General features: G+C 36.3%; 2 protein-coding genes and 2 pseudogenes across 2 annotated transcripts; 2 read left to right on the forward strand and 2 right to left on the reverse strand.

The window, feature by feature from the left end:
* Positions 1-255: 255 nt before the first annotated feature.
* LOC120253589 (agmatine coumaroyltransferase-2-like) lies at positions 256-1877 on the reverse strand. The gene has a single exon (XM_039261905.1). It carries the CDS (start codon positions 1748-1750, stop codon positions 452-454), a length of 1299 nt encoding a protein of 432 aa, XP_039117839.1. The 5' UTR covers positions 1751-1877; the 3' UTR covers positions 256-451.
* Positions 1878-7620: 5743 nt separating this feature from the next.
* LOC120253591 lies at positions 7621-8303 on the forward strand (annotated as a pseudogene).
* A 3570-nt stretch (positions 8304-11873) lies between these two features.
* Positions 11874-12966, forward strand: LOC120253594. Its single transcript, XM_039261909.1, has 2 exons — positions 11874-12054; positions 12338-12966. The coding sequence occupies exons 1-2, from the start codon at positions 11965-11967 to the stop codon at positions 12770-12772; spliced, it is 525 nt and encodes a 174-aa protein (XP_039117843.1). The 5' UTR covers positions 11874-11964; the 3' UTR covers positions 12773-12966.
* A 533-nt stretch (positions 12967-13499) lies between these two features.
* On the reverse strand, positions 13500-23325 carry LOC120253592 (annotated as a pseudogene).
* Positions 23326-23765: the final 440 nt, after the last annotated feature.

A 23765-nucleotide genomic window follows, 5' to 3' on the forward strand; every position in this document is an offset into this window, starting at 1 on the left:
AATTATTATTATTATTATTATTATTATTATAGTTTTGCTTTTGTTAGAAGCACAACGAATAAAGTTTTGGATTTTTCAAATAAATAAAATTCTTTTTTTTGAAAAAATTAGGATAGTTGAGAAGGATTTATCCAAGAAATCTTTTGATTTGTTTAGCATTTAATTTTCCTCATTTTATCCAAAGGTATTTACTAAATTTAATTATTTATTACATCACATCCTAACCAAGGTAGGAAAGCAAGTGATACAGTATAATAAACTCAAAATATTAGAATGAGTCTCCAAACCAGCAAATTACTAAACATTCCTATTGAAAATGTAAAACGTACGATGACTAATACATCCAGCATGCATTATGATCACCATGCAACAAGACTTTATTCAACCATCATATAACCATCAAACCTAATCAATAGTAGTCCAAAAGACTCAGAGAAACTAATTCGTAAACCTAATCTAATGAGTGAGATATTTCCCTAAATCTCACTGCATCCTTTTCAAACAAAGAAACAAAAACATCCACGCCACCATCCTTACACAAAGCAGGGATGAGGACTGACAATCCTTCGAAAGGCACCCATGAGAGCGAAATACCACAAAGCTTTCCACCTCCACCAAAATCAATCTCATCAAACTCAAGCCCTAACCAGCTATCAACCTCCATAGTTGGTGAGAGCACATTGCCAAGTTTCTCATGGCAAGGCACAAGATCTCTATCCCCGTAAACCTCACCAAAATCAATAAATGACTTGAAATAGTCATCTCCCATATCTCTCGCTGCCTCACGAACAATCCCCGCCGCCGTCAGCACCCCTCCTTCTATCAATGTTTTTGCTTTTGTTTTCGGATATGCATTTAGAGCCAAGTTACCAAAAAACTCCAGCGGTACAGGAGGCTGTAACCGACGCATGCCATTCACTGGCACAACAAGCATGGTACACTCCTCACCATCTAACTGTCGTGCTATGGTCACCTTCCTCCACAGATACCCTGCTAGTGTCTCAAACGTGGTGTGTTTCTCATTGCTTAATTTATTGGTTTGAGCTTTAATTGCCATAATGAACTCTGGAGAGAAGTGCAACAACAAGTTGGTGATCTCACTAGGATCAACATAAACTGGAGTGATATTAAACTCATTTTGTAGAGGAGATAGAGGGATGAATTCATTCCCCCAGTGATCAAACTTCACCAGAGGGGGATCCCGAGGCTTGAGCCACGACTGATCATAGACTGGAAGGGGATCAATGGGAATACCACGTACCATCTTCCCCCATGCCACAAAAAAAGAGCCCATTGACCGTCCGTCAGCAACACGGTGGTGGGTGGTGACGCCAATGACCAGCCCACAGCACTGAAACCGGTTGAGCTGAACTTGGAGCAAGTGCTTTGCATCATTGACTTCAGGATGGAGGAGTCTGAAATCTGATGAGGGAGTGAGAGGTAGGTGATCTTCTAGTTTGGATGACACAGTGGCTTCAACGACAAGTGCACCTCCGTCAGGGGCTCCGACAGTGAGCGAAGGGCGACCATGGTAGTCGGTTGAAAGGTTGGCTGTGAGAGTTGGGAAGTGAACAAGGGTCTTGGAGAGGCCCGAGATGATGTCAGCGTTGGTGGAGGTGGGAGGAGTGACGGCATAGAGAACAGCTATGTGCCTGTTCAGGGCGTGGCGGTCAAAGATGGTATGGGGGACGTCGGAAGGGTGAGAGATGGGGATTGTGAGGATGGTGGAGCTTGTTACTTTCACTTCCATGGTGGGATGGGATTAGCAAGCAATGCTTAATTAGTTCTCCGAATGGGGAATAGAGAGAGAGATTGATATGAAATAACTACACCAAGGTGGTGATAGATATAGATAAAGATGAGTTGTAGTGTTAACACGGGTCTAGCATGGTCTTATCTAAACAGGCAAAAGAAACGCCATTTTACATTGGTGTTATTAGTGTTGGGTATGACATGGCTCTTACAATGGATTACGATAAAATTGGTGGAAAACCAAGAATGATGATTTGTGATTAAATCTGTCCATGGACTGGCCGGGTTTTGTTCATAATTACTAAAATTCAAGCTTGTTTAAACCTGGCCCAGCTCAAAAATCTGGGCATTAACTCTTGTCAAAACTCGTCTAAATAGATTTTTCATCAAATAATATATAAGTTATAAAAAAAATTAACAATAATATTAATATACGAATATAATACAATATTTTACTACAAAACACTTAAAAATTAAAATACCAAATACAAATATTTATTCAATCACAACAACTAAAATTCAAACCATTATAATCAATCGCAATAAATAATAAATATATATTATATAAGTATATATAAAACTAATTAATAAATAATCAATGAAAATTCAAATCATTATATATATAAGTATATACAAAACTAACAAATAAATATATTTTATAATTCGGGCTGGGCCAGGCTTTTAACAATGAAAACCAAACCCAACTTGTTTTTAAAATTGGCTTCTTTTTTTTTTTTTTATCCAATGTCTGGACATTGTGCTTTATATATTTGTCCAAGCCCTCCTATTTTTCAGGAGGACCTTCGGGCTTGGCGGATAGCCCAGCCCTTGGATAGATCTATTTATGATATATCAGACAACTAGGAAGATTTGTGACATATCAATGAACTAGAGGATGAGGATTCTATTATATTAATTCAAAAATAGCATATAATCAAAAGCTTGTATAACATATTCCATAATTTATAGGAAGGGTACTTCCTCCTATTTATTTATGGTCTTATTTGAGACAATTTCTATTATTCTTTTCTAAATTTAATTCCCAAACGCCGCAAAAAGTCCTCATTAAATAAATTGAGCACATTTGATTTTTTTATTTATTTATCTAAATTTTAATTAATAAAAAAATAATGAAACATGTGGTACAATCACCTATTTGAGTTAGTTTTTCTTTTTTTTTTTAAATTTAATTCTCAACCCCCAAGAAGTCCATACTAAGTAAATTGGGTATCTTCGACTTTTTTATTTATTATTTAACTAAATTTTAGTTTAAAAAAAACATGTGATCCAATCACTTTTTTTTTCTTTTTTTTTTAATGCAATCACTTTTTTTAAGTAAACATCATCAAAAAATGTTAATGACCATTTAGTTTATCCGTATTAGGTCACTTGTATAAGATGTTTGTTCCATTGAGAGGTTAAGTTCAAATTCTAATACATCTATGGTGAGAGTATAGATATTGTAGAGCTGAGCTTCCCATGTGTGTTAATTTTTGACACACCTATGGTGAGAGTATAGATATCATAGAGTTGAGCTTCTCATGTGTGTTAGTTTTTGACACATAGCTCATTCACATTTATATATAAAAGAAAAACTACAACAACAAAGCATTTATTTATTTTTCTTTATAACAACTTAGTTTATTCATAAATTACAAATATTTATTTTATCATTTCATAACTCTAATGGTTATATCCTCCTTTCGAACTCTAGTAGTCATAATAATGAAGAAAGATAGACAATTTCTTTACAAGAAAATGTATTATTCTCATTTCCTATTGATAAGTGCTTGTGTATAAGTAATATAAAGTATTTTTTTTCCTTACATTGAGTATTACTATTCTCAGATTTTATCGTTTATTCGTGTGTATATGTGTTCTTTTGTGCATTTAGGGTTGTGGAGATAATTGTGGAAGAAAGGAACCAAAAGCAGATCATGAATACATTTGTTGATGAAGTATTGGATTGAACAAACGTAAAGAGACAAGTTATGCTCAAAGACATGTGAGTGTGCGCCAACCTCCATTATGCTTGAGCGAATACGCAAAGTGGAGGGGCACAAAGGTAATTACACTCATTTGTTCCGACTTATGCAATACTAGCAAGATCTTCATCAATGTGGTTTTATTGAAGACGCGACGCGATCTACCGCATGGATTTGTACCCATTCATGTGGCCTCGATGAAAGAGTGGATTCGGAAGCATTTTCCAGAAGTATTGTAGAAGTTTACTGGTGCTAGAACTAACATGTAAATGGCTAATTGGACCGAGAAAACCCTAGACTAGGTCAACCCGATGGTCACGGTAATTGACCCCTAATCCGATACGAGTATTGGATACAGAATTACTTCCGCCCAAATCCTCCTACGATTGCAATGAGAATAGTGGTTTTTTGAAGCTAGGGTTAGGATACAAGCTAGTACTTAACCTTAGAATAGGAGTGGTACAAATACCCGATGGTCACGGTGTATTTATATGTGTTTCCCTTCCAAGTTTGGTGAGTCGAACACTAGGGGAATGGTCATGCAACCTAGCATTACCTAGAAATTGATACACAGAGTTCTCATGCATAATAAGGCATTCAAATACACCAAACAAGAATCACAAATAAGCCAAAATACGATAGAAATAACTAAGCATCCATACAATCACAAGTTTAGGTTCACCTACATCCGGTGACCTTGGGGTTTAGTCGTTCATAGTCACCAAATACAACAAGAAATCCATGCAAACAACCAAACAAAACATAAGAAACACTCCCTCAAAGAATGAAAGCCGGAGAAGCTTCCAAAGAAGCCACACAAGATGTGGCTTCCCTTGTCTTCAACCTCCTCAATACAAGCACTAGGAGTAGATCTCGCCCAAAATCACGCTTTTCTCATTGAATCCTTCGTGGAAATGCCCTTAAAGCCTTGCTTTTAGCACGGATTTAGAGTGGTGGTGGTAAGCATAAAAAAGAAGGCCTCCTCCCCTCAAAAGAAATCCTAACAAAGCATATAAAGGGATGACTTTGACCAAGCTTGCGGGTGGCCTCACGATCATAATACTGGTGGTGAGGTTGCTCAGAAAACGGGCCGAAAAATTTAGTAAGTTGCTATAGTAACTACTACAGTACTGCGGCACTCAAAAATTCCTTGTTGTTGACTTCACGGCCGTGAGGTTGTCAATGAGGATTTCCAAACTTAGCATTTCTTCCAAATCTTCGTTCTTCAGACTGCTACAGTGCACGTACAGTACCCCATGACCCTAAAACGACACATTCGGTGTTGATTTCTTCTCAAATTTCATCGTTAAGTTCACCTAGGCTTCATTTATACCTGAAACACGAAATAAAATGATTAAATCATAAAAAGGCATCGAATCCTCAATCAAATACATTAAACATGCGCATACATATGTATAAAATACGTACATTCAAACATGCCCACACCTAAGCGTTTGCTTGTCCCCAAGCAAACAAACATGAAAAACAGGGGCAAGAAGATAAATGGCTAAATGCACGACCTTAAGCTCAATATAGATGCAACTTCTGCTTTGCTCTCCATGACCTGCCAGCTTGAAAAGGCAACCTTGTTAATTTTCCAAACATACATCCCTCACAATGCTGCAATTTCTTCATACTTGGAAGACCAATCACCATACTTTGATCATGTAGTACTTGAATTCCCTGAAAATTCAAATGAGCAAGCCTCTTATGCCATAATTCTGCAATCTCATCTCCCTTGACAACCACATTTGTCATATCAAGTCTGGAAAAACCCTACAGGAAACAAGTTGTTCCTTCTCTGAACATTGAATAATACATTTCTTGTTTGAGCATGTTCAATTCTACAGCCTTCTTTGCTGAATTTTACGTCATAACCACAGTCAATTAATTGCCCCACACTAAGCAAATTATGGGCCAAAGATGGAACAAACTGAACATCATGAATCAACTTCTTTTCTCCATGAGCATGAATCAACACTGACCCTTTACCAAGCACATCCACCTCTTTGTCATCACCCAATCTAACTTTATGTTTCAAACTATCATCCAAATAATGAAACAACTCCTTTTTACCAGTCATGTGGTTTGAAGTGCCACTATCCAATAACCAGATTGAAGAATCATCACCAGGTTCTCCATTGTACACCATAAATAAGCTACCAAATTCACTTGCATTCTGATTGCTATTTGAACTAGAAGACCCTTCATCAGCATTTCTGCTACCTTGAGACCAACAATGTGACTGATAGTGACCAAACTTCTTGCACCTGAAACACTGAACATTCTGAAAATCTCTTCTACCAAACCTCTGGCCACCAAATTGCCTTTGTCCTCTTGCAAATCTGCCAAAAAACCTGTCATTTCCTCTTCCTGATTGCCATGAATTCAGATTATCAAATTGCTGCCTTGATTCAGTTTTTCTACCATCACTTCCACTTCTTTGTCCATCAAAACTCCTTCCTCTTCCTCTACCTCTCAGGCCACTTCTGATATTATTACAACTTCTCATAACAAAAGCCTTGTTCACATTTTTCTCAAATTGATCAAACCTCGCTTCATAAGCCTGCAAGGAACTACTTAAGTCATCCAATGTTAACTTTGACACATCTCTAGCTTCTTCAATGGATGTAACAGCATGAACAAATCTAGATGACAAGCTTCTCATAACCTTTGAAACTACTTCCAAATCAATTAGATCAGACCCCATACCTCTAATCTGATTCACTATCACCAAAACTCTTGTTACATAATTCTGAACTGATTCTTCTTCCTTCATTTGCAACAACTCAAATTTCTGTCTCAAAGTTTGTTGCCTCACTGAAATCATCTTTGAGGTTCCTTGATTTTCACTTTTGATCTTATCCCATGTTTCTTTAGCAGTGTTAAACCTCACAAGTCTATGAAACACCGTGTCATCCACAGCTTGTTGAAGTATAAACAAAGCTTTCGCATCTTCCTTCTCACTTTCCATCATCTTCTCTTCAGGCCCTTCCTTCACTACACCATTCTCAATGACTTTCCATAAACCCTGAGATCTGAAAAAAGTTTTCATCTTATGACTCTAGTGTTCATACCCTTCACCTCTGAATATAGGCAAATGAGAACAAGAAATTTCAGGAACACCTGAAGAACTTGAAGCCATTAAACCTCTGCTCTTCAACAATAGCCTACTTCCTTGATGCTTTACTATCTTCACCCTTCACCAGCCTCTACTGTAAATTCAACAACTCATGAAAACAACCTTCACAACTCCATGAAGAAACACCATCCATCAACTACACACCAAGAACACTTCACACAACCATTCTTACACATCACCACAAAACACTTTAATTAGAACTGAACACCAAACCTGACAAGCTCTGATACCACTGATAGAATCTTCATTTACTTAGCAACACAATCATAGTAGACAACAGCAACTCATTCCATACCAACAATACAGGAAAAACATACATATACTTAGAGCAACTGAAAACCTTAGAAAAAAAAAAACATTTCATCATCCATTAAAACAAATAACATAGCAACTAGACTAGGCTTGGTGAGTCACATCTAAACGTGGCACAATCTGGCTTCACTGAACCGCATTAAACTTCTTTGCCTCGAACTAAACCAAAAACCCTAGATCTTTGAATCTCCACCATTCATTCTATATCTTCAGATATTGCCGATCAGACCCCATACCTCTAATCTGATTCACTATCACCAAAACTCTTGTGGGTCAAGTTTGGTATTGGGGTATGTTGAATCTGATTCACTGCACATCCAGAAATTCCTTCAATCACAGCCAACATATTGTTGTAAATCTGGAAACTGTAAGCCCACAAACTACTCTAGTTTCTTTAAAGGACTCTGTCCGAATGCTTATAGCTACCCTATGGATGATGACAGCAACACTTTGACTTGTATTGGAGGGACTGATTATAGGGTTGTTTTCTGCCCTAAGAACAATGCCACATTTGAAATTGTTAACCGTTGCTCTTACACTGTATGGGCAGCTGCCATCCCCGGTGGAGGCAAACAGCTCGATAAAGATCAAACATGGACAATAAATGTAAATGTTCGCACCACTGGTGGTCGTATCTGGGCTCGCACCGGTTGCAACTTTAGTAACTCTGGTCATGGCAGTTGTGAAACCGGTGACTGCAATGGTCTCTTGGAATGCCAAGCTTATGGCAAACCACCTAACACACTTGCGGAGTTTGGGCTAGACATCAACAACCTGGATTTTATTGATATCTCATTGGTTGATGGGTTTAATGTGCCCATGGAATTTAGTCCGACCAGTGGGTGTGCGCGTGGGATGATCCAATGCTCAGCCGATATCAACGGGCAATGTCCAGCTCAGCTGAAGACTAACGGTGGATGTAACAACGCTTGCGATTTGTTCAAAACTGATGAGTATTGTTGCAACTCAGGTAACTGTGGACCAACTAATTATACTAGGTTTTTTAAGGGTTTCTGTCCAGATGCTTATAGCTACCCTCGAGATGATCAAACTAGTACCTTTACTTGCCCTAGTGGGGCTAGGCTAGCTATAAAGTTGTCTTTTGCCCTTGAATTGGGATGTAAATCATACATTTCACAATGACACATTAATTAAGTACTTCTCTAGTGAGTCTGCAAGTGAGATAATCATAATAGATGTGAGATCTCGCAGCGCCGGCGAGGGTGAGTACCCTCTTCTCTTCTCTTCTCTTCGTTTCTCTTCTCTCTTGCTCTCTCGCCGGTAATCAGAGAAGAGATCTCGCGGCGGCGACGATGGGCAATCTCTGATCAAGCACACGATAACTCGCGGAGATGCATAACGCCCACTTATCAGCAAGGATATTAGGAGTCTACGTTTTTCCTCTTGATACGGAGTATATTGATGTATGAATGCGGTAATAGTTTAAGGATGGTGTTCAGTGAGTTAGTATACCTGCTCTATGAATTATGATTGTGTTTTAACTAGTATGCTTGTGTCAATGAGCATAAATTATGTCATTATATTATTATTATTATTATTATTATTATTATTATTATTATTATTTTACAAAATGGACAAGTCCGGACGTGCACATGGCAAGAAAGTGAACATTCAACCCTACATTTTTATATGAGGGATGCAGGCTCAAGTTGCAAGATTGAGTTCCTGCAAAAAAAAAACTTGTTATCATCACTTTGATATTGAGAGTATTTGAATTTAAAGTAATTAAAGTCTTTTACTTTGATATTAAGCAAGTGGAGATGTCTCGTTGAGCTATGAACTCTTATGCTTTAATAAATTACAAAAATTAATCATGCTATGTTAATTTAAAAAACTAAAAAAACAATAGGAATTAATAAAAAAAATTATGAAAATATTCCTAAGGGCATGTTAATGATAATTGAAATATATAAAATATAAAGGAGTAGAGTAGACAACCACTTTTTATCCAGTGATAAGTCATTAGCCAATTCATAAACAACCAGGATTATAAACTGAAGTATTATTTTTAGACTTAAGTATTATTTATAATATTGTTTTAATTAAATCTTGATGGATTTTTTTAAAAAAATTGATCTGTTTCTTCCTCTAGAATTGCATAACAATGAGATTTATTTTTAAGAAATCGGTCCGTAAGCTATAATTAGTGTATCTCCATCCATACATATCCTTTGAAAGAAATTTGAATATATATATACATATATATAAAGAGTTCCATACTGCAGGCCGGGCTTGGGCTCGCTATTGGAAGCCCATCTCGTTGGGCATGTGCAAAGGGTGTGCGATATTAAATGACCAACCAATTAAAAAAAGCCACGTATGTAAGGGCCCACCACGGCTGAACCGCGTTCACACCTGCAAGCCTGAACGACAAAGTACAAACCAAGTGCGCCCGCGTGAAGACGCGCCGAACCCAATGACCATTAATAAATGCTCTTCAGCTCTTGCTGTTATATGACGTGTCATATTCTGATTGGTTATATAACTGAGCCCCACTTTGAAAAGACAAACTTTGCTGTTTGAAGGGAGATAGGTGATCCATTGGGCGGTGATATTAAGACAAGAAGGAACAAATGCGTGAGAAGCCGTGACTTAGTTCCACGTTCTTTGCATCAGTTACTGAGTTAACGACATAATAAATTTTCATGCACCTGAAAAATGTGACCCGCAAAAGATACCCATTGCCATGCTGGTGTCTCCGGTGAATTTCTTTTGGGAAAAATGCACTTGCTCCGTTGCTTGTTGATGAATTTTTATAATTTTAGTATAAATACCTTGAATTGTCGCTCTGCATTAAAAAAAATTTAATGGGTCAAAATAAATAAATTTGTATAATTCAAGTAAAAAAATATTTTTTTATAAATTATAAAAAAATAATAAACACTGATTAAAAAGCATTATGGATCAATCGTGACAGTTATAATAAGCTGAAAAATCTTCAGAGATTTATCATGCAAAAAGTGACCGACATGTAAATAATGATAACCTATTACATACATTCAAAATAATTTATATAACGTGAATTGATTTTAGGTTTTAGAAGATGATGGTTGTGATTGGTTAATTACTCTATTTTTCATGAGTTTATATGTAAAAATATCACTTTTGATGAAGGACAAGAGCAATTTATTTCTATTTATTTATTTATTTATTTATTTATAGGGGACAAGTGACAACCACTCCTTTAAGTTATTTACTAGCAAACAATAAGAGGAAAATATAAAATTTATGTTATTATTAGACACTATAGAATAATCCTCATAGTGATTAGATGAATATATAATTTAAAAGTGATAAATGTTTTGAGAAAAATTGCTTAATTAAGATTTCGAGCAAGTTTATATTTTAACAAAATCGATAAAGGCTGTCAATAGAATACAAAAGTACTAAGAATATGATATATAACGAACCATAAGACTCTTCTTATAGAGATTTAAATAGACACTGAATAAATAATATTTATATATTCTCTCGTTATTTTTATTTGTCATATTTTGGAGCTCTTCTTTGTTACTTTTTATATGTTACATTAAAAATTTTATACAGCATTAAATATATATTTTTTTTAAATTTGTCTTTTTATTTAATGTACTTTTACAATTTTCAATAAATCAACAATTAACTACTTCATATAGTTGGGGTTTTAAATAGATATAGTTTTGGGAAGTAATGAAATTTTTTTATAAAATATAGGTAATCAACTAATTTTAACCATTTTTTTTAATTATTGTAAATTAAGTAAATGTGAACGGAATAGTATTTATATAGTATTATATTGTACTTACACAGTATACATAATACAAAGCCAAGGTCTTTTGATCCTAAACGGACCAATCACCATTTTAATGAGATACCACTGAGCAACTAGTGGTCCTCAAGAATTTTTTTTGTTTAAGGAAAAAAAACAAGGAATTTATTAAATGTTGTTATCGGATCCGGGTTCAATGGCTTGATTCACAGCTGTTATCGGATTCGGGTCATGTTGAACATAAATCCAAAAAACTTTAAATCCTAACCGTCCATCACATCATCAAGTGGCCCACTTGATACAGAAAGATCCGCAGTGACCACCGGCGCGCCAACGGTCCATTTCTCGAGAACCGTGGCATTTCCGTAAATAAATATGAAAAAACAAGCTTGACTTTTTACGAATGACACCCTTGAAAAACGTTAAAATTATTATTTTCAAAAATCACCCTAATTTCCCTTCCTTTGCTAGGGAATATTACACCTATAAAAAAAATATTTTTAGAATTTAATGTATTTATTTTTTCAAACAATATGTAATTGTTTTAAAAATTTATATGTAATTATTTTTACGAGTAGTTTTATTTAACAAAATATGATAAGTGTATATTAAAAATATCAATAAGCATATAGTAAGTTTTACAGGAACTCGTACTTTTATTTTATATGGATTTTAAAATTTATTGTTTATTTTAAATAGTAAATATGTTACACAAGGATCTAGCATCTATAATTTCACAAGCCTTTATGATGTAGAACAATAACAGTACAAGTAAAGTTTTCTTTTGGATGGGTATATATATATATAATTGTTTTTGAGGTTATATTTATAAAATTCCTCCCATAAAAGTAATTTATGTTTTTCCAAAGGGGTTGCTCGTGAAAAAACCACTTCTTTTTATGAGTGAGTTCTCATCAAAACAGTGTTCGTTTAGAAAACAAAAACAGAAGAAACAAGAGAGAAAACAGTGAAATCGATTTCTTGTGAGAAGACTCAGTGGAGGAATGGGGAGCAAAACCAGGCCAATATTTCCAATGCCCGGATCACAGCACTACAGCGACTACGGCTTCGATTCTCAGTTCGATTATTTCCAGGTTTTTCCATCTCTCTCTTTCAACTCTTTTCTTGAGAACTTTTCTCTGGTTTTTATTTTTTATTTTTTATTTCCGTTTTTTAAATCTTTCAGCCTTGTTTTCATTCCGTTTTGTAAAGAGCTCTCTTTTAAGCTAGTGGCCCCTTTTTGTTTTTCTATGGAAAACAGAAGAAAAAAATGTCTACTTGAAAGTTGTCTTCTTTTTGCTTTATTTATTTATTTATTTATTTATTTATAGTGTGTGTATATATATATAATTTATTTATTTATTTATTGGGGGGAAGGTATTGGAGGAGGCGAGGAGGCATGGGAAACGAGGGGAAACGAGGGGAACAATAGAAGGGCATCATTTCAAGCTACAAAAGCCCATCTCAAAAGACGATTCCCGGGCGAGATCTAAGAAACGTAAGCAGTGGTGGAAAACCGCGTTTCTCTTCTGGAAACGAAAGAACGCGAGGGGAAACGAGAACAACCGGATGGATTCAGGTCACCGGGACTCCACTCACCGGGCCGTGTCGGGACCGTTGTATTTGACCGAGAGTCTCGGTTCGGGGACGCCGTGTCGGTCCAACCGGTCCGGTTCGGGCCCGCTCCGGTTCAGCCCGGCCGAACGGGCTGGAATCCCGTATCTGAACCTCAGAGAGTCCAATGTGATTGAGAGTCACCGGGTTTCTGCCACGTCAGCACATCCGCACGTGCCGGTTTACTTGGTCACGTGATTCATTCTTCTCGTCACTCGCGTATTATTATTATTATTATTATTATTTTATTTTTTTTTGGGGTTGTGACTTGTGATTGGTTGTGTGATCACTGTGATGTGGTTTGTTGCTCACCGCGAGTGAGCAGATGCATGTGAGAAGACGTTTGTTTTGTTGTATTTTGGTTTGGAAGTATTGAGTTTTATTAGATTTTAGCCGCTTTCTTTTTTATTTATTTTGGAATTATTATTGAATTTCTAATATTTATAAATGTTGAAGATAATACGTATTTCTTTTAAATTTTGATAATATATATTCAATTCTCATATGGTCAAGAACGGAAAGACTCATTTGTAGCTTCATACCAATATTTATTAAAATTAACTGAAAACATTAACAAATATTTGTGGGGAGTTAAATCTAGCAATAATGTAACAATAATGATATTTAGACAAAATAGATAAATCGAATCAGTAGCAATTCCTAGATTAAATGGTAAATTGAAAAACTCCTCTCTAAACTTAAAATTATAAATCACAAACCTGAGAAAAAACATCCAATTTGGCAATCATGTCATTTTAACTACTCATTCGACTTATTAATTCAGCCTAAATAACATTACTCTAATTTTAAATATGCAACATTTTAAAATAAAATTTAAAAATATGTAATTAAATAGAGGCCTCCAAATATTATATATCATACAAGCGATCAGGAACATGCTTTTCACCCCCTGGACTTGGCCACCTGAGACTACATTATGCAGGTACACAATGGAGATAAATATAGAAATAAAAATGGTAAATGAAAACACTATTGACAGAACACAACACAAGATAGAATAAAAAGATCAGAGACTAGAATTGGGAAACATTGATGCATAAAATTATTGTCATCTTTGAAGCTGGTCAGCAGCTGAATTGCTAGTGGCTGATGATGCAGTTGCCCTGCCATTCGAAACTCCATTGTCGACGGCCGATGAATTTCCCCATCTACCCTCGGACTCGATTGGCTCGACGACTTTAACTGATCCATCAGTTAATCCGATTGCGAATTGATTTGGTTCCTGTGGGTGTGTCGCGATCACCAGAGGATACACTGGAGGGTTACTGCAATGAAAATTGTACATATTATTACATGTTATGAAAGTATAAGTGGTTGTTTTATGAATTACAAGTTTCAAATGTTTAATTATAGGAGGCTAGGTTCAGTATGATAAACCAAGTACCTGTTTGCAGCTGGAGAAGATAAATAAGCAGAAGGCGCAATGCGACATCTTAATCTCAGTTATCGGCATCAAACACCCCGATGTTTGCATCACAGAAGGCTGCATAAACCAGCTGGCTGTTGCATGAATAAGCTGCATGGGATATGCGTGCAGAAAGTGTACCTTGGGGAACCCACTGAAATCCAAAACAATTATCATGAGAAACTATTTAAGTCAAAATGGTAATTCATAAGTCTCAAAAGACAGTTAGTTACCTGCACGGATCCTTTCCGCTTTGGATGTAGTCGTATATTGCTATTTTGTGTTTCATGGGATACTAACAAGCGAATTTGATCGGAATGGAACTGGACTCAGTATCACCAGCAGGTGGTTTCCCTGCAGGTAATTGAATTGCAATGGATTTCTTTTTCTCCCAGCTGTCAGTGTTCCATATACATAGCTGCAGCAATGATCATTATGAATATAATCATTAAACAAACCATCCCAGAGTAAGAGACAGCTTTTCACTAGCAAAATTATAAGAGAGACATAACCACCAGTCAACTTGTTAAGTAGGGGAAAGAAGAAATTCAACTCTACCTGAGCATCAGCACCAGAAGAAACCAAGATGCCAAGACTGTTGGAAAAGGCAAGTCCAGTTATGCGCTTCTGATGACCACTCAGTTTTGTTTTAACCTGAATCAAAATCATAAGAACTAGAAAGCATTAATGGAAATTAGTGGTGAGAATCCAAAAACTGATCAGCAGAATAAGACTACCTCATCCATGAACATTATAAATGTGTATAGTAGCGTCTTCCATTCCAATAGCGATGATGTTATTGTCTAGTAGATGGAAGGCTAAATAAATTCGAGTGGGTGGCGGGGCATGAGATGTGAGTCATTATCTACAAAAGATAATATAAATGTGTTGACGTCGAAGATAGATGACAGAATCAAAACCATGGACACTTAATTATTTAATTAGCAATGCTGCAATGGTTTTACCTTTGAGATATCATCATGTTGAACAAAGAGACCTTCCCTCCACATGCCGACATGACATATGAATCATTCTTTGAGAGTGCTATGCAAGGAACTGCTTCTTCAAGGTTGGTTTCTGATACATCATTGATCATAAAGAAGACCACTGTTTGTTGCCAATGCTGTGGAGCAATACTGGCAGTGGCCTTTAACCCCGACCAAGTTAGAACTTAGATGTTTCACACAAAAAGATCCATCAATAAGCAAGCAAAAGAAATGCTAGTCCTTACCTTGCCACTAGGATTCTGCTCATTCCGACTCCATTTCCACAATCTCTGGATAGCATTTGATCCTAGAGCTACCAAACCACCCCGGAATTTGTGTAGAAGTCTTGCAACCTGAACAATTTCACAACCATCATACAAGGAACTAAAGACAATGTGCGCCAAGAAGCTACAAACTGACTATAAAGGGTAACGGCATTCTCGCTTGCTGGCTCAGGCTCTGTGCCTTCTGGCATTGGAACAACACGGCAATGAAGCGGGTCCAGAATTTCAGACAATTCCCCATTGTTTGGCCTTTATCAGATAAATCCTCCAAGTACCCTGGGTTTTGATCTCCCATCCCCCTAGAAGAGGGTGATCCCCATTCTGAAAAGAAATCCATAGAAGCACGAAAAACTCAATTACCATAAAACATTTAGCAAGTCACGATGCATAAATGACATTAAGAACTACACATTTACATCCAAGGAGAATATTCCATCTTTTGTAGTTAAAGTCAATGTTCGAAGATAAAAGTAGAGCTTTCATTAGATATATCTATTCTAAACCCAACCTCCCCACAGTAGTCGTGACTTACAAGAATAGGAGATGGCTTTGCAGGAGAGCTTCTGTCTAAGCGATCCACCCTACTTATGCTTGGGGAGATGCTAGCAACCACAGGAGCAACCGAAACCTAATTGAAAACATATTATTCATGAGGGTGTCCTTGGGAAAGTAAATTGTATGTTAAGGTTATCAGATTGCCACCTTTGACAGGAGAACTTTCATATTGAGCTCTAAATGCTTCAAAGGATCGACTTCCAAAAGCTACATGATCTGTGTCCTTCTACGTTGCTTAGTATCTTGAAATATTCTTTGTTGAATCTCAATGTGAGGGAGATTTATTGTAGTTAATGCTAATGAGTCAAAGATTTTTACAATATATTTATATAGTTCTATAGCGATAATATAGAAACTGACCTAGAAGTCCACCGTCTCTGCATCTGTGCTTGTGATCATGTTCTGATATCCACATCCCAAAACTTTATTTGATTTTCTTCACTAGCAGCCAAAAAGTGGTTTGGAAATCAGTGTCAAACTGAACAACACCAGCTGATTTTTCCGAAACCAACATATTTGTTTCACTATTGCCCCTTCACTTTCATTCCACTCTACAAGAAATGAGTCTCCTTCTTTGCTAGTCCCACAGGAAAACAATCTACACAGCAAAGAAAACATATATTAGTGCTACGCTATAACATGAGAATTCCTTAAAAAGACTGAATTCAAGCTTTCAACATTGCCAAGAGAACATATATATAAGTGCTGTGTGCCGTAACAGGTATTCCATAAAAGGATTGAATTCAAGCTTTCTACCTTAAAGATAACATCAGTGTAGTGCTATAATATAAGAATTCCATGAAAGGAATGAATTCAAGCTTTTTGCTCTAAATTTAGAATCTCATGAGCTTGCCTGCTTCCCATCGGAAACCTTATATAACATTGTCGTTACGAGCATGGGGCATCATAGTCCACTCTAGATCCTATATATTTATCATACAGCCATGCCCTTAATTTCCATCAATATGTTGAAAACAAGCTGCATTAAGGAATAGGATCCAAGATATTAGTATATGAACTGAAATAAAAAGAAGGGTTCACTTAAATAACCATAAAGGATAACCCTGGCATCCTAAATAAGAACATTCACAGATCCTTCCCTTTTCTTTCAAGGGAAGAATTGTTAAAAATGTGTTTCCCTAACAAATGCTTTAAAAAAATGGGCCAGTGCTATAATACTAAAATTCTGGAGTTCAAGAGTTTATATACAGAGAACATATTCAAGGAACCTAATAAATCAAGATGGCACTGCTCAATCACCTCAACATGAACAGCTTTCAAAAATAGGAATTACATAAGCTGGTTTCATTCCTTACAAAGAAAGTGGAGGAGGATGTTGGACATTGGTGGTGCCCCTTTTTGTTGGTCAAATAAAAATTTCAGCTGATACAAGCTTCTCAAAATAATAATAAATAAATGAATTTCTCATGCAGATTTCTACTTCATATAATCTGCCTTCCGTAATATGAATTAAAAATAGTTTTAATTTCTAATTTTTTCTTGATAAGCATAATAATCATATGGTGAGAGTCACTATAGATGATTAACCTGCCTGAAAATGTCATTTACAGAATAAAGAGATAATCTGCATCATAGAAGTATAGATTCACTAAAAGAAACCGTGAGTGGGAACTTCTTTCAATATGTAAAATCATTTCAGTAGCAAAGGGTTGAGCACACCCACGATAGGGTTAAACTTAGCTGGTTTCCAACAGAGGAGATGACAAAAACAACATACCTGTATATTCTCACTTATGATGGGGGCAAATGGAATAAATAGGAGCCTCCATGACCTTCAAAGTGTAAAGCTTCTGACCGGTCAAATCCCAAACCTACTCATGAAATAAAGCATTATTAAAGGAATACATACAAAACAAACAAAAGCACAAAAAACTATTACTCATGCCTTTATAAGCTTATCTTCACCACAAGTCACGACAGATACTTGTTTGTTTGGATGAGCAAATGCTATGTCATTAACTCCTCCCATATGAGCTTCAATCTGCTTAAAATCAGAATCATTAGTGCATCATATCTTCCTTCAGTAACGTGAAATAAGATGTTGCCTTTGCAAATCCACACTCTATATGTTGATGTAGCTCATTAGGAGCTTGATAGGCATGTATGAATAGATCAAGTGCTTTGAAAGTACAACCTGCAGTGGTAAGTTAAATTTAGCACATAGAGAGAATAGGATTATCAAATTACCTAAACAAGAAACTCACCAATCAGGTTTCCATCTGGACTCCACTGAAACTTTGGTAACTGATGTGTGAAGTATCTTTAACCATTGCAACCTGTCCAAATCAGCATAGAGATGAAGAGATACAGAACAAAATGACACTTCACACATAAAATTGATATTTCAAACACCTGAACAATAAAGAAATTTTAGTTATCTATACGACCTTGAGTTACCCAGTTGAAATAAAGAGAAACAAGCTTGAGAAATGCCTACCAGCCCAAGGAGAGCCAGCTTATAATTGCCAGGAATGAGGGCCTCAGCTTATGCACCACAGTTACATGTGAGACAAGTAAATATTACAACTGCAGGCATGAATGAAAATATACGCATCCAAATCACCTCAATTGGCCCTCATTCACTGACTTGACAAAAGGCAAAATGTCAACTAGTGAGGTAAATATCAAGATTGCACTCAAAGGCCAGCATTCAATTGTTCATATATCACGGTAGAGATGCAGAAAAGAAAACACAATCAGATCATGAACTACAACATATCATCTACTTATGCCTGATGATGAGTAGCGGGCTTACTCATAATCTCTGAATTGAGATGACAGTAGACAATATGGAAACAAATTTCTACAACACCATTTATAAAATGAGTATATTTGCGATCCTCATAACTGAATAAATCTCCATGCAAAGCTTAAGAATGTTTTTCTCAAACAATAGAACATTCAACAACAACAAGAAGCCATTAGTCCCAACTATTTGTTTTTGCTTTGTTACTGATGAAGATATTTAAAACTAAAAATGTACCTGCCAAAGGCAACCTTCCCACTCCACAAACATTAGATATGACAGATTACTAAATGTATTTCCACATAATATATATATAGATTAGTTCGTTAAATTAAATAAAACCAAATATCTAAACTCCCACAACAACAGAAATTTAAAATGTTTTGGAGTCATTTTCATTAATAGGCAAGAACTTTTTCCAGAAATCACAGTGAATGATAAGTACCTGAAATTGAGAAGAACAAGATGCTATGTCTACGCAGTTTGAATGGCTTTTGACACCAGCCTCTCCCGTAAACCAATTTCCCATAGTGTAATTTCACCAGTCCCGGTGCCCACTATCAAAGAGCAAACGTAAGAAATGAAAAACCAAATAAACAGAAGTGGTGAGTGGTCCAAATCGAAAGCATCTTCATACCTAATAGTAGTGTGTGATGAGAAGGATGGAAGTCCATGCTTGTCACATTTGATCCCTGATTCATGGCACAAGCTACTGTTCTTGGCAGGTCATCCAACGCACCATGCAATTTGTGGAATAGGAGCAGGATATGTAACCTGAGTATAAGAAATAAGAAGTAAACTTCAACATATTGCTGATAGGTTGTAATCAGTTAGATTTTATATAGGACAATAGTAAAGTCAAGCATGCATGTGAATCCACATTACCTCATCAGCTTGGTGTGTACTAGACCGCATACGCTTCATTAATTGCTCAGAGTCAGCATTCTGATAGTCTGTCATAGTGAGAGTATTTGGAGTTCTGGGGTGTTTCAAGATAGAAACTGTTGCATGGAGCAACTATAATTATTTCTCTTGGAAATATTCACATACATGACAGAAGTTTTTAGTTATAGTGCTACCTTTGACACTTATTTAAATAATTGTGGCATCAATCCTGACCGGATTGCTTAAAGAATTAATAATGACAAAACCATTGTCTTCTTCAAATTCCACTATAATATGAAAATGACATAGATAAAACAAATGGCTACAGAAAATCAAATCAATCTGCTTCAGAGACAAGCCAGTGATGTTCAACACAAAGAAAAGCAGATTACAAAGAGAAACCTTATTCTTGGAGTTCTGAAATCAAATTTGCAAAACATAAGAAAGAAAAATCAAAGAATGATATTTACGCAATTCTGTTAAGTTCAAGTTTAGGGCTAGATATTTGAAGCTGTATACAAAGTCCATGGCATGCACATACAATACTAAACATCAACCTTCCAAGGATTTGCTAGATTAATCCACCACTAACTTCAATTTTTGAGTCCGTGTCCATTGAGCTATAAGGAAATAGGAAAAACATTTAGCCTACTAGTGTGTGCATAATTTCCAAAAGAGTGAAGCAAAGAATGGTGGAAGTCAATATTTTAATAGTGCTTTGCAACTCCAAATTTGATAAGAAACTCAAATCTACCATAATGAAAAGTGAAGCACAAGAAATTGGAACAAGTAGATTGTAAGAACATTTGAAACTTTTGTGTTAGTGATATCAACGGAAATAAGAAAATGTTCAAATTAGAAGTGAATGTATATCAGCTGCTTTCAGGGTAATGATTTCCCATGGATAAAAGTAGATGGACTTAGAACACCTTTAGGAAACATTTGGAAAGCCATGAACAGAATCCAAGAAGCTATGGAGTAGCATCATTAGTTTTGCAGTTTACTTTTTTCTGTAAAATATGTGAAGTTTCTTCTAAAACTAAAGCACAAGAACTACCATACAATATGTAATCAGTGGTTGAATCATGAAATAAAGGTTCCAAATCTCAGACCTTGATTGGGTGGAATAGATATGGTAGGTGCAGCAACAACAGCAGATTGAACTGATGATGAACCAGCAGCATTAGCCATCCAGCCAGCTAAAGCACTGGCGTTTGCTGCTGCCGCAGGTGGGAATGGCTGGATATAGCAAGGTTAAGAGTTAAATAAAAGATGCACATCTGAAGTGCATAAGTCCTGTATATTAAAAATCAGTCTTTCTTTCTGTGCAGAAGTCATTTGTTACGGGATATAAATGTACCGCATGTGGCCCAAGTGGCGTATATGTAGCAGGCTTGGGAACAGCTGCAAGAGGTACTAGAAACTGAAGGGTGCACGAGCACCGCTTGAGGGAGAACACAAGTATGGTCCGTGAACAACGTCTTAATATCAGGATTCTGCCTTGGGTTCTTGCAAAGTTGATGTTGCCAATTAAGGCTGTCAAAACCATAATATCACAATCATTGGCCAGTACAGCTATACTATATAATCCCTAATAAATTCTAGCAACACACGTCTCATAAACAACTTAACATAAATTCAATGTCCGGATTCTCAAAACCCACAAAAGAAAATGCTTAAGCAATGGAAATGCAAGTAGTATTCCCACATTTCACAAAGTTAGCCAAAAGGCATGGGTGATAAAGTAGGAATCACGATCATGTCAGAAAGGAAAATCCAAGTAGATATGACATTGCTGTAAGATATTTATTTACCTTTGGTTGATTAAAGTTCTCAATCGTGATGCCTTGAGAGTGGGAAAAACTAGCTTCTCTCGAAACAAAGGATTGGCTTCTATAAGTTTTTTCAGCTCAATAAGCATGATGCTTCGAGCCGACTTTGTGTCACCATATTTTGATAATTGCTCATTTTCCCTGCAGTTCAAAGCGCCAAAGGAAAAGAAACCAGCTAGATTAAATAATTGATCAGCTTTTATTTTACAGTGCTCACAAAACACATCATTTCAAACTAACATAGGTATTAAGAGAAAGGACTTGGACATAAGCAATAAATAATAGTAGAGCTTCAAAAATATTCCTATAATATGAATCAACTTAACTTTGGTTGCAAATAAAAAAGGAGAAAATACAAGACAGGAAGATTAAAAAACCAGACCACTAAGGATTCATTCCAAAGTAGAATGACTGTTCAAGGAAGGTTGGTTTTTTGTCATTTATCACAAAAAAAAAGTATACAAATTGCCAATTTCTACTCCACAGCAATGTGGCTCCTCAATTGAAAGAGCAATAAGCACATAACCTGATAAATGACTGAAACAACAAAAAGAAGAATGGGCAAATGAGTATCTTACTCCACATGACAGATCAATCCCTTCTATATCATTCGATAACATTGAGTTCTTAAAATTTGATACATATAACCTCCTTTCACAAACAAAGGTGATACATCTTAAAGTGAATAATGTCATTTGCGGCATACAAAAAAAGTCAAATTACCAACTGAGATTTATCAATAAAAGCATTGACTTTAATATTCCATGATCTGCATGTTCAATTTCAAGGGTTGATGTCAGTTCTATTACTGCACAACACTGGGCAATACTCAAATTGTGGGCTCACTCGTGCAACAGTGAACATTCTCTAGTGGTTTAAAAATTTTTTGTTTGTCACCACTGCTATTTGAAGGAGTACTTCTGGTTGTATTATTTTTGGGAAGAGAGCTGCACCACAAAAGCGAGCTGACCACCATATAAAAATAGCAATTGTGTATATTCCTCTATTTGATAACATTAGAGTTGACCATGAAAAAAAACATCTGGGTTTGAATTTCACTAAAATTATTATATAGCAAGAATGACTTTTTCCCTTTCTAGCAATACAGTCATGGAAAAGTAGTTCAATAGCATTTGCAAGAGATAAAACAAAATCAGAACCTCAAGTAATGATATAAGTGTAAGCAGAAAACACAACACACAACTGACCTAAAATTTTCAAGTGTGAGAAGCTGAGTAATCTCTTTAAACAACTCCTCATTAAACGTTGAGAAAACCTTGAGATCTTTCACTAATATCTCCACCGCTTTTGCTCTGTCATGCCTATATACACATCATCGAACAAATTTAATTTGAATACAAAAATCAAATTTTCAAATAAAACAGAGCAATTAGCAATATATATATATATATATATATTACAAACCTGTCAAGCGCTTCAAGATACTTCTGCTTCCTTATCTCAAAGAAGATCTTCATTGAGTATCGATTATCATCAACCTTTGTGAACCCAGAGAGATACTTCTCCACCTCGTCCCACTCCCCTGCCTGCACTTTCTCATCAAAGTACTTTATATTGAAGAAAAATCCAGATTCCTGCTCCAACCTGAGCCAAACCCCATGAAATCCAATCAAGCCATCAAAATCCCATTCAAAAAAGAGAAAGAACCGGGAAAATCGCTCAAAAAGCAGTAAAGGCCTTACTTGTGGACAGACTCCTTGAACTTCTCCTCCTCCAGGAACTGGAGAATAAGAAAAACCAGCTCCCGGCTCAGCGACGACATTTTCACGAGAATCCAAAGAAAACAACCCAAAAATCACGAGAAAAAATCAAGGCAGAGGTCGAATTGGAGCTCAAAATGGCGGCGACGCCTCAAGGGAGACGGATCTGACGGTTGAATTCGGAGATTTCACGGCGAGGCAAAGAGAATTCAAGGGATTCGAGAGCGAGCTAGGGTTTCGGCTCCCATTGAAGACAAAAGCCAAGAGGAAGAGAGCGTGAGAAGAGATGAGGACTTTGTCTCGCTTTCTTCGATGCGGTTTCGCACTTCTTTTTCACCGGCTTATCAAGTGATAAGCAGGCGTACTTATCAATGATAAGTGATGTGATAGCTTATGATGGCGTAGATAAGTAGAGTTTTCGTCGGTTAGTGCGGACGCGAGAAGGTGATTAAAACGGGTGTATATTCGTCGTGGCGTCCACATTGAGTTGGGTTTGTCGGGAGATGACGTGGCGTTTCGCGATATGAGGATTTGAGTTCCGTTTTCTCGCGATATTTTCGTTTGGGGTGGGACCTGTGGATCCGGTGTTCGGTGTCAAATAAAGTAAATTAACTAAAAATAATATCCATTTTTTTTATAATAGAACAACCACTACCTAGTGCAATGCATTGTTACTTTAATGGAAAATTGACAGATTAATGATCCAATTTTTTTTTTCTTTTGTAGATAAACCAC

Source organism: Dioscorea cayenensis, unplaced genomic scaffold, assembly GCF_009730915.1.
Source record: "Dioscorea cayenensis subsp. rotundata cultivar TDr96_F1 unplaced genomic scaffold, TDr96_F1_v2_PseudoChromosome.rev07_lg8_w22 25.fasta BLBR01000122.1, whole genome shotgun sequence".
Classification (NCBI taxonomy): Eukaryota; Viridiplantae; Streptophyta; class Magnoliopsida; order Dioscoreales; family Dioscoreaceae; genus Dioscorea; species Dioscorea cayenensis.

Excerpts from the sequence above, each read along its gene's own strand:
- LOC120253589 (XM_039261905.1), bottom strand. The coding sequence starts at position 1,750 with ATGGAAGTGAAAGTAACAAGCTCCACCATCCTCACAATCCCCATCTCT.
- LOC120253594 (XM_039261909.1), top strand. The coding sequence starts at position 11,965 with ATGGGGAGCAAAACCAGGCCAATATTTCCAATGCCCGGATCACAGCAC. Across the intron at positions 12,055-12,337 it reads CTCAGTTCGATTATTTCCAG|GTATTGGAGGAGGCGAGGAG; the intron begins GTTTTTCCATCT and ends ATTGGGGGGAAG.